We start from the raw sequence: 12,582 nt of genomic DNA, 5'->3' as shown, positions 1-12,582 counted from the left end.
CAATTTCTTTTTTCATGAAATCTTACCAAAACCTTTGGAAGTGTGCCATATCGGATTGTGTCTAGTCTCTCATCAACATTATCAAATATCGATCATCTGTCATCGTATGAATCAGGTATCGTGTCTTCTGTTTAGCTCTATATGACGCTGTGTCTTCCCATCTCCCTCCTGTCACTCTTAACTACCTCTCTCCCTGAGGAGCTTTGAGTTCATCAATCGGGTATTATCAGATTAAAGGCTCATGTATTTAACATTCGATTGCGCGTGACCGATTTTAGACCATCGGTTAGAGAACGTATTCCCGCCTTGCTTCGAGGGTCATACATGGACCATGTATGGATTAAATGCTTTGAAGTTAGATATACGCAACTACTGTTGATGAAAGCTTCTAATATTTGTCATCTAACGTATATCAAAAATTCCGAGCTTTAGGAAAATGCTTGAGATTTAGAGGGAAATGATTTTACATTATTTATACATATATGTAAGGCACGTCCGTCTATCCACAGAAAGGAATCCTTTCCAAGGTTATATCTATTGCAATGTTGCGAGGTCACCAAGTATATAGAAGATAGTAATTATACTTCTTTACCCATCTCATGATATAATGAAATCGACTTTGAAATATTATTTAAAGATTTATTATTGGGGTAACAATAACAACGTCATGAGTACATGAGTCTTCCTGATGTTTATAGGCTTCACCCGTTGCTAATTCATGAAATGTGTTGTATTTTATATATACAGTAGTCAGCTAGCTTTGCTTTATGCCTTCTTTCTGTTTGTTTCACCTTGTGCGTGTGATTGCTACTTCTTCTCTTACTAAAAGAGAAGAAATGGCCTCTCGTGTTTCCTTTGATGCATTATTTACACTCCGGATAATTTAATCGAATTTTGCTGTATAATGCGGCTAATGATAGAAACATTGTTATGCTATAATGTTTATTATTATACTTTAACCATTTTTTATAACTCAAATTATTTACGAATACATTAACATGAATTTTATGTTTATGCTTGTGTATTTAATTGAATTGAATTTGAATATGAATGTTTAATGTCAATGAATATGATTTTATAGTGAATCATGTATACAGTCTTGCATTTACCTGGTTTCAAATAATCTTACAACTATCAATATGTTTTCTTACTTTTCAGAGGCGCATTGACTTATCTGAGGAAGAGATTAATATATACACAAATCATCAACATATAGAAGGTGAGAATTAGTTCATTTTGTTCTGGATATTAAGCTCTTTGCTCGTCTTTTCAACGCATACCTTCTTGATTAAACATGTACCACTTTATCCGGCATATTTAAACAAAACACCACTATTATTATTATGTTTCCCCTTCCAAAGTGTTCAATTTTTCTCACAAGGAGAGAGTTATACTCTTCTTCTGTCTCTCTGTCTCTGTATGTTCATATCTTGATTTTTCTCTCGTAGCCCTCCCCCTCTCATTTTCTGCTTCCGTACCTTATTTCGTTTTGTTATCCCCGCATATGTTGTAGATTGCATTTATCAATTTCGCTTATATTTCCATATAAATTAAAATAGAAAAACAAATTGATCGTAAACCCTCATAAATCTCGAGATTGATGCAACCCATCAAATTCTGTTTACTTTCAATTATATTTAAGGCAACCGTACATTTTGACAATTGTGTGTATATGGACAATGCGACATAAAATATATAACGTGTTTTCAAATTGAATTCCTGCCCTCTGCAACTTAAAACTCGGCTTGTTTATCTATGATCACAAATCTGTTATCGCCACAATCATCTAAACATCTCTTCATTTAAATACCCCCAAAATATAGCCCTTCCATATTTGTCATTGAAATTGGTGTTCTATACTCCTTATCATAAAAACGGTAGTTAAAGCAATTGAAAGGAAGAGTCTAAATGCGTGTGCCAGTGGTTATGACTTTAGTAGTTTTGCTATCAAGTTGATGACAGACTTTGCAGTAATTGTTAAAAAGTGACCATTTCCATTCAATCTCTCAGTCAACAATTTTCACGCTCATTTTGCATTCATCCTGCTGCACGTTGACACGTTCTAACCAAGCATATTTATATGAGGATGCAATCCATTTCTTCAATATCCTCATATGTCATTACCTCTGGCTTTGGAGAGTCCCACTGTTCTAAAAACGCCCGTATGACTCGTTCTGATTGGAGCCAGAATTAGGTTATGGTCATTATATTAATCGAATTCTAGTCAGACAAACTTGGCAGCTTTATGAACAAGTTTGACGCATTTTGTTTAAAAAAAAACACATTTGTATTAAAGGCTTGCATGAAGCTCCTTACCTTTTCTTTGTTCTTGTTTACCCTTTTACTGCATTTAAAAATTATTACAACCTCTAATTTTATGTTACCATGATTACTAACGGCTTATCATCTACCACTAATATCTGTCACTCCTAGATATGATTTCATAGAGCTGTTTTGCTTGGAAAGTTGCGATTAAATGGAACTCCGAGTGTCCAATACAGCTCGATTCTGATTGGTTGAAAGCAGAGTTGGGTTTCGTTTTGTAGTTGCGTTTATTTGCAATTATTGTATGCAACACAAACCATTTTATCATTATCCGTATATACATGATTTTTTTTTAAATTATTGTTTTATCATTTTATTTTTATCTTTCAGATTACGATATCTTTTCACCAACATTCCATAAATCTGCAATACATAAACGAAGTATAGACTCATTACCAGCCCATCCCAGAAATCATGAAATCAAATTTAGCGCATTTGGTGATGAGTTTCATTTAAAACTGGAAAGAAACGTCTGGCTACAACGTCGAGGATTGACGGTGGACAGGCTAGGGGATGATGGAGTGATACAGAGAGAAAGATTAGTCGATGGAGACTGCCATTATTATGGAAAGTTAATATCTCACAGCAAAGCATCATCGGCATCTATCAGTACTTGTAAGGGTTTGGTAAGAACATTTTGATTATTTTTTTTGTTTGTAGATTATTTCTATATGTTAAACAAAAATATCAGCGTAGTGTCAAAACTGCATGCAGTTAAAGGCAACTACATTATTTCTCTGATTAATCATACATAAGACGATGTATAGTAATATTTAGGCCTTCCGATATCTGGTTTTCTATCTAAATATCATACCCTTATGTTCCAGTTTGAATGAATTACATGAACATGTTACTTACACATGTGTCACGTTTTCTCATTTCAAACTATTAATGACAGGCATGTACTTATTTACAGCTATCAACTACTTTCCTTAAAAGGATTGGTCTCCTTAAACCGCAGACAGCTGTCATATATTTCCGAGACTAACATTTAGAATTTAAATCAGTGATTCTAAATTTCAGCAACTGTCAGAAAACCGCTCCCAAAATCAGTTTTTCAAACTCGATCTTAACTATGAACCACATTTGCCTGGACATGTGGTTTGGTTTAAAGACCAATCCGTTAAACATCCAGATAACATCCTATCGACCCCATACTTGTCATATCGGTAATACTTCGTGGCAGCCTACTTTCCTTAAAATATAATTAAAAATTCCTTTTCATAATTATTTTTGTCAAAATGAATGTCCGTAAGAGACGTTCGACCCTGTTTTTTAATGAAAGTTCATGTAGGAAATATGCTACCCGCCCCATTTCTTCTGAGCGACCTGTTTCTGTGTTTTATTCATGGTGCTTTTTAATAATCGAGATATAATTGAGACATCCTCGGGAAATTCAGGTTACAAAACTAATTAAAGAATCAAATAAATACAAGTTTCTGTACCAGCACTTCATTATGTCTGTATCACGACAATGCTTATTGTATTGAAAGACGTAATTGTATTTCGCTGTTTCATTCTCTCGTCTCCTTGGTAATTATGTAATCAAATGAAAGAATACCACTTTTGAGATGTACGCATTCATTCATAATGTCTATAAGTTCAAGGTTGACCATTATACAAGTCCTGGGCCCCGTTTCACAAAACTTGTCATCAGTGACAAATGACAGATTCTGTTATAAGCTACTGAAATCCTCGCTTCTGATTGGTTATCAGCAGATTTGTCACTGATATTTGTCATTTGTCATTGAAAAAAGGCTTTGTGAAACGGGCCCCTGCTGTTGAAAGTGTACGCCCACACACTGAACGAGAAAAAGAAAAAGCAATTCTCCATGTATGCACACATCATGGTTTTATACATATATATTGAACAGTATCTTTCCCTTGTGTATGATTTAACTCTTCGGACAAGTCGAAGAGCTTTGTTCATTAATAATCAATCACATGGTAATGTTTTCAAATTGTAAAATATGACAATACGCAGCTCCACCTTTTTTTAAATGAATTACGAAAGCCATAGACATGATAGAGAAAACTTCCACTTCTTCATATATCAGCGTGTGGACTACACTCTTTTACCAGAATCTGTTCTCTTTTAAAGGCTTTATTTCACACCTTTTAAAGTTTTTATGTGTATTTTTTATTCTGAAGAAAAGCCGCTGAAAAGGAAAGTTTCTATTATTCACCTACTGTCACTATGAAAGGAAAGTGAGAGTTCAGAATTGGTTCACAAGAAAACACCTGTCTCGTAAAAAGTCTCTTATATCACGAAACCGTGAACTCTTGCTCCTTTAATCCTTTAAAACTTAACCATATCTTTATGGTGTTTAAAGCCAGAATAAATGCCAAACTGCTTCTAAAAATTATACAAGAAGTGCTATATTTAAACATGGAATGACATTCAATTCAAACTATTATGAAGAGGGGTGTTTATTCTGACAATGTGCTATTTATTTATTTTTTAAGTGTACGAAACCTGTATGGAGGAAGATTTTATCTAAAGAGTTTGACCGCGAATTCTGCATGAATTCTGCATATCAAATTCAATCTGATTTCCCTTAACCTCCATCAGTCTCATCCACCAAAAAAATCTCAAGGACTAGAAGAAACGCCTGTGTAGAGGGAATAAAAATGTGTTTATGGAAACTAAAATGTCGAAAACGATAAACGATTTCCTTAGACTGGTCCACTTTCAGTGTCTTCAAGAAGTGGGAGATACGGAAATTACCCTGGTAATGTTCTCAAGTCCGAAAGTTCATGCATATCAAAATAAATTACTTTTTATCCACTCTCAGGAAATAAAAAAAGCTTTACGATTGTACATGTCTTTATGAGAGCAAGTTATCAGAGTCGAGTTATGAGGAGGAGGAGAAGATATTTTTTTTTTATCTTGCTTTCTTTTTTTCGTAACAAAACACACCCCAGATTATCTGACAATATTCACTGACTTCAAAGTTGGTTTATTCGCTCTTTTTTCTTTATTCGTTCTTTTTTTTCTTCTTCACTTTAGATTTAATTCCTGTATCTTTCAAGCTGTCAATTCTTTCATCGTATTTCAAGTTTGCTTGTAATGCTTATATTTTGTGTTAACATGATTTAGTCACAATCGGAAACTTTGTATAGCTTTATAGCCTTCTTTTCATACTCCATTGTTGTAAGATAGTCAAGATAGTGTTCTCTATTCTTCGCATTGGAGAGCTGAATACAAAATATCCGAATGAGGTATTTCCTGCAACCTCCAACTCGGAAGATTCCAATATCACGGTTCATTTGCAATGAACTGGTCATTTGACTTTGAACCCAAATTTAGCCAAACTGCCTCAGGTCAGGTCGGAGGCAAATAAATTTGTTTTCAAGATTTTAGATTTTAGAAAAATCATCCCAAGGATAATGTCCACTTGGATTCATCCTTCAAAAAGCAGCTTTAATCATATCCTCTTTGATAGAATGTTTTGTGTTATTCGGATGCTATCCCAGCTTGTCAGTAATTAATGCTAATTGATACAGGACAGTAGACAGTGTGATGTCGTAACGGTTGTCTCTATTAACATTAATGACATGAATTCCTTGCAGTGTTTTGAGTTCCTTTCACGATTCCTCTTAAATTACGATTCCATTATCTTAATAGGGCCTTTATTTCCGCTTTATACCAGGTTATTTTCTTTGGGTCTGCTCAATATTTCAAATACAATCATACTCTGCATCAGCAGAGGTTCTTTACGACACATGTTATCCAGCCTTCAGACTTATTCTTCAATACGACTGAGCTAAATTTATTAGACTATATAGCCATATTTCAGTTACCAAATCGCCAATAGGCCCATGTCGTAGGAATTCGAACGACAAGTACATTTTCTCTCTCTTATAGTTTTGGAATAACAAATGATATCAGTCCTATTTCTATTTACAACACCGCTGCCACTGCTGCCGCAATTGAACGAACGTATAATTTTATAGAAAAAGTAACTGAATAATGGTATAACCGTGATCAAATTACATTGCAAAGAATTTAAAATTATAATGTTAACATTCTAAATCACTAAAGGGTAATTATCTCAAAAAATTAAACGTCTATTACAGCTATAGTCATAGATGCAAATACTTGAAACAGTTGCTTATAATTTATATAACAATACCTTTCATCTCTCTCTCTGTCTCTCTCTCTCCAACCAGAGGGGTGTCATAAGCCATGGAGATTCGGAATTTTATATCAAACCTCTTGAACATCACCATGCAAACCGGATCAGAAGAGATTCGGATAACCGACATGCCAATCCGCATATCATCTACAAACGGATATTCGCCAAATTACGAAAGACAACTCCACAAGAACAGGAGCAACCAACTGAATTCTGTGCCTCGGAAGATCGTAAGTACATTTCACTTGTTTTATATTTGACTGATCTGCTATCTACAATTCGTATTGATTTAGAAACATGAATCCACATGCACCGTTACAAACCCTTTAGTACACAAAAAGATCCAGATTAATATGAAAATAACCATACCTTGACGACGTCTACAAGGTCTCATTAATGCTCATAATTTGTAAACTGTCATCATATTTTGTTCGACCATGAAGCGGCAATGAGAGAATTGACATGAACGGATAATGCTATTACAATGCATAGTTTTCTAACTGACTTATAAAAAGACCGTGTATTATGTGGTGTCTTAAGGGAGACCTTTCAAGCAGCAAAAGGAAAACCTCATTCAATTAACCGACGGAATACTTCCCTCCCACTCCCTCTATTTATAGACATTTTCCGCAAATAGAATCTCACTTTTTGCCTGATTCTGTATCAAATTCTAGAGTATACACATGACAGCTCACACGACCAATAGAGCTTCAATTATTTTATCGTCATCCCATCCATTATATAGCTAACAAAACATGGATCATATTAGAATTTCAATAATTTGCTTCGGAAGTCTTTCTTTACAATTATTATACATACTTTATTATTATAGCTATTTCATATCATTTGCTCGTTTACAATGTGGAATAAGCTGTCATCAGAAGAAATGAGAGAAGGGTTCAATATTCATCAGATATGCCAGGAATTGCCAGGAATTTGGAAAGACACAATTCGTAATTGAAAACAGGTCTTGAACAAAAAAATGACAAAAATGAAAAGCGTATCGATTACTACAATAGGATATTGGTTATGACATTGTCGTTTGACTCGTGCGAGGTCAAAGGTCACGACGTGTTCTCATCAATCATCTATATGTTATGCAGGTAAAATGAAAAATTCAAACAATGTGGAACATGAGAAGGCTCTACTATCATGTTTTAAAAAAAATGAAAACAATGATCTACATTCTGCATGACGTCATCTACATGTACTATATCCCAAAAGATAACAAAATATGTAGATTATCAATGGTTCTCCCAATTCCTTATTTTTCATTTTAAACTACCCGTTCTTATGACGCCTATATCGTTGCTATGTTGGTAAAACATTATGGATCCTTCTTAACCTGATCATTATTATCATCCGTTAAACCCCGGCGCTAAGCTCTGTCTGAGCTTGACTCTTTCAAAAATCAACACTATTATTAGCTATTAGGGAGGTAAGAACTTATTTGGGGCAAGTTTCTTTAATTTTTTGTTTGTTTGCTTACTTGTTTGTTTTATATAGCGTTTGTTTTTGTTGTACTGCGCCCAAACTTTGCAATCTCCCCCTCCCCCTATTTCTGGTAACTTCACTCGACATAAAAGTGTCAGATTGGTCATGGAGGAGATCTCATAAAATGTTTTTAAAAAGGGTAACATCTCCCTTTTGTATTGGATGAGGCCACTAGTTCCTGATTGGTAGAATGTTATGAACGATGTCATCACGTCTAAGGTGTCTATCACGTCTAGAGATCTGATATCCTTGTTGATGCTGGGTGTGTTTGTGATCTACTGTCCATCAGCTCTGAAAACACAACGATAGATCAGATAAAATGGCGGCTTAATCATCTCCTTCTGGCATTGTTCTCGTTGGACTGAGTTCCAGGGTGCATCCGTCCACGGTGTTAGTCACTCTGTCAAGTTGATGTCTGAGGGATCAATGTTTGTCATGTCAATCTGTCAATCAAGACACCATCAGACGGACATCGATTACCAGGGTAACATTGACCTGGGAGAGACTGCCCTCGAGTAACAGTTGGACTGATTCATAATTTCCAGTCATCCCAGACTGAATTCATTCTTCAAGATATGAATGGACATCCGTAAATCTAAAATCTACTGACAATACCATTTAGGCCATCCGAGAACAACATTAGATCTGTCACAATCGTAGATGTTTGTATACAAGAACAATGTAAGGCGACGAGTCCATCTCGTCTCGCGTTATACATCCAGTTCAACATCCGCGACGACTGACACGTTGTTACCATGGTTACGAAAGTGGGATGAAACCAAAGAGGAGACAGCTTTCGGACCTCTCTTGTCTGTATATTAACTACCCAGTTTGTGAATTTTGTGCGCTAAGTGAGCTAGCAAATAATTCGACATTGATTACAATGACAGTGTAACTTCGTCATCAAAATATTCTAGAACTGATAGTACATGAAAACTACAAAGAGACGACCTCACTGCCTGATCATGAGGTGTAATTTCAACCATCACGAGGGGGCGGGCTGCATCCCACAAGCCCCCAGGTCCCCCCCCCCCCCCCCCCCGCTCGGCCCGTTAGCCCAACAGTTCAGAAATCAGCTCCTCCAACTTACTCCTTGGACCCTGAAACCATGCATGGACCTCGTATAGTACCAAGCGTAATCCTATGACCTAGATACATGATCCTGATTGGCTGAAAGTCAAGTCACGTGACTGTCGGAGTTACACTTACTCACCAAGCATGAGAACTCTAGAGATTTAACGTGTTTTATTCCCACAACAATTGGAATATTTCTTTTGGAGAGGGGGAGGGGTGATGGGGGAGGGAGAAGAAAATAGGGTAAATAACTTATAGAGAATTACAAAAGTAAGATTTGTTGAAGGTAGGCTATTGAATATAATGGGGTCAAGATTTGACGTATATACGGACAAACATTTAAAATGAAACGTATCAAGTGATATACGTATAGGAAATTGGCATGATGGAGAAAAGAAATGTACAAAGACACTTGGCAATGGTGTTAGTTTGTCAATATTGTTTGGGTGTGTCGAGAACCCCTGCATGTTTATCAATTTCAATCCATACTATTAGCCGCATGTTGGCAGATGCAAAGGGGAATTTCTTTGAAGTTCTTTGGAACTTTAGGCACTTGATCAACCCTTGTAATCTAGATTCCACATGAACTATAAACATTTCTCCGAAGTAGATGAAATGCTTCTTTTGATACCTTTTCACAAACATGGGTCGAAATGATTGATACATACAGGGGCGTACGCAGGGGGGGGGGGGGTTGGGGGTTCAAACCCCCCCCCCCCTTTGGTATTTTTATGTATGTAAACCCCCTAAAAAAACTAAAACCCCCCCCCCCTTTGTTTTTGTTTTTGTTTTTGTTTTGTTTTTTATTATTAAAAAAAAAAAAAAAAAAAAAAAAAATTATACCCACGGCTAACCTAAATAAGGTGACCTTCCCCCCCCCCCTCCTAACGACAAAAATGTCAAATAATGAAATTTCGAGACAAAAAAAAAAAAAAAATGTCCGCTTACCCCCCCCCCCCCCCCCCCCCCCCCCCCCCCCACTGAGCGACTTTTCGGCCGGCGCGATTTTCAAATTTTCGGGAGCAAAATATTTTAAAACCCCCCCCCCCCCCCCCTTGAAAAAATCCTGCGTACGCCCCTGGATACATAGATAGATTGCAGTTTTCGTATCGTACAATTATCATTAGTAGATCATAGTGATTTGTATAATGTGCGAAAGTCGTTTACTTTTACCATAGCAGACGGATCCACGGATTTTATTTTTAGTTGATTAATTTATTCACCACACATGGGTTGGATTGCTCTTGTCAGCTAATAGCCGTTTTCAGTTATTTTTTATTTTTTATATCAACCTGATATTACCCCCTTTTTTTGCGAAAGAGAGGGGGAGGGGAGATGGGAATAAAAACTCTTTATTCAAGATGTAGAGATGTCTTTGTTCTTATCTTCATTCCAATAGCCGATGAATCATTATGTATTAAATATGGACTTGTAGAAAACAAATTATTCAATTTCCATAATTAAACCGAATTCCCTCTGTGAGATTATGGATAAACATGCGTATTTCCAAATGACTGATCCTTCCCTTAGCTTGTATAAGACCGTGATACCAGAGGCGACAAATATTCGGCAGCTTTAAGACCCGAAATGCTTCAATCAAGGAAGTTTGTTTCTAATGCTAGATCTCTGAATAAGCCTATTTTGACGTTCACTCCTGACTCTCGGCTTAATGTGAACGTCATAACCTGACACCGTGTTGAGAAAGTTCACACATTTCTCAATATGGGTACAGGAAGTCGATTTACTGGGAGATTATATCGGCTACAAGGGTTTACCAATTGTTCACCAATTTAGTAACATAATGCAAATGGAAGGCCATATAATTTGCTTGTAATGAGTGTTCCTATGAAAATGAAAATCTTTACTGAATGCCATATTTCAGTGAGTTCATCACATTAGTGCATGTAGATTACGTCGATTAAAACAAATAATTTCACGGTGTTTTCACTGCTGATTGAAAAGCAATCTAGAACTATTACCATACTTCAAACATATTAAGCACGATAAATACGTTTTGAACATTACCATGAAATCTATGCAACGAGAAACTACAAATTGGTAGCGATGATATAAAGCAATGAATATGCGGATTCTTAATCGTGTATGAACCGGGTAGATATTTCATGTAAAGTAATTGAAATAATACGGAATATGTCTTCAAATAGCCGCTTGTAAACTTTCCATATGAGAAATGCAAATAAACTTTTTTATTTTTTTAATTTTTTTTTAGTCATTTTTATTCGAAATGACCAACGATTCATTAAAACTTTGAAGCTATTAATGTATTCAAAACTTAGTTTTTAAACGAAAAATGATATCTTGACAAGATGTTCAGTCCCCGGCGTATATATATCTTTTAGTTATTACAAGTCATTACTCGACATTCAAACTTCATCAGAGTAACATATTTCTATCGGTATCTTGTGTGTTACCGTGATCTATGAGGAACAGCCTCATACTTCCCAGAATACCATGAGCCTTCAATCATGTCAAACCCGTCATCGACCACAGAGTCGTAGGGAGGTGATTATTCATTGACCTTATCAGAGTGATGTCTTATGGGATAGCAGAGGAATTAAAGCATACTTCCGCCCTATGAGTGAGGCAAACCGACTTCATAGTAATGTACTCGTCCGAGATCACGGTCACGTTTACATTCTAAAATTAATTCCACCATTTTGTTAACAATTTCGGTCGAGTATATAAATGACATTCTGTTACATTATTATAATAATTGCCTTATTTTTTAAGTAAACGATGAACAGAGCAACTTTTCGTGGATCAGAGAATAAGTTCAATAATAGCTGTTTTTACGAGACAATATTATATTAGAATATCAGTATATGTGTTTATTTTTAAGAGAATAGCTGTTTATCTAATTTGGTATTGAGAATCATCTTTAAACTGATTCACTATGTAGATATATATGAACAACTGACTAGCTATACCGTCGAAATTAAAATGTAGGTCACTTATATCAAGCTCGAATTTTTAAAATAATTTTCAGTCATCAATAACCATGCTAACAAACGATATTCAATTAAGTTATTGTATGACCATAGATTGACCTCTTTAGACCTATACCTCCTTGAATGATCCCATTTTTGTTTTAGACGTTCAAGGGTCTTTTTAGTTCAGCCTAACTGGGACTGACTTCGATAGAACTTTATAGGATGCTTTGAGGAAGCGCAACAAACCGCGATGTTTCCCCGGGAGACGCGTTCTTCTACTCTTCCGCTGGTTCCCTCATATAGTCACAATAATGTAGTAAACGAGAGTCAGCTAATTTGATCAGGAATTACCCATCATGTCTATTCCGCCATCGTAAATTATGTTCGTCAGCTTGATCAATCCACCCTCTTTCTATTCTCTTTTTTTGTTCCTTCTTCTTTTTAATAGAGATTTCGCTGGGTTAGATTGACCAGAGTTTGACCTTATTTTATCAGAGGATTCAGATTGCATATGATGTGGGTTTGTGCCTTGTTGTACAGTATGTAATCTTAATCATCACCGTCGAATTAGACTTCACATGTTTTAACGAATTTCAGCA

General features: G+C 35.9%; 1 protein-coding gene across 1 annotated transcript in view; it reads left to right on the top strand.

Annotated features, from left to right (window-relative positions):
- LOC115918346 (A disintegrin and metalloproteinase with thrombospondin motifs 6-like) overlaps positions 1 to 12,582 on the top strand; it is a 45,137-nt gene that overhangs the window by 21,147 nt on the left and 11,408 nt on the right. The window contains exons 2-4 of the mRNA XM_030974548.1: positions 1,159 to 1,219; positions 2,656 to 2,951; positions 6,499 to 6,694. Coding sequence (XP_030830408.1) covers positions 1,159 to 1,219; positions 2,656 to 2,951; positions 6,499 to 6,694 — 553 coding nt within the window. The remainder of the gene's footprint in view (positions 1 to 1,158; positions 1,220 to 2,655; positions 2,952 to 6,498; positions 6,695 to 12,582) is intronic.

The sequence above is a fragment of the Strongylocentrotus purpuratus genome, unplaced genomic scaffold (assembly GCF_000002235.5).
Source record: "Strongylocentrotus purpuratus isolate Spur 01 unplaced genomic scaffold, Spur_5.0 spur5_scaffold_7, whole genome shotgun sequence".
Taxonomy (NCBI): Eukaryota; Metazoa; Echinodermata; class Echinoidea; order Camarodonta; family Strongylocentrotidae; genus Strongylocentrotus; species Strongylocentrotus purpuratus.
Note: the sequence above shows the minus strand (reverse complement) of the source record. Positions and strands in the feature narration are given on the sequence as shown.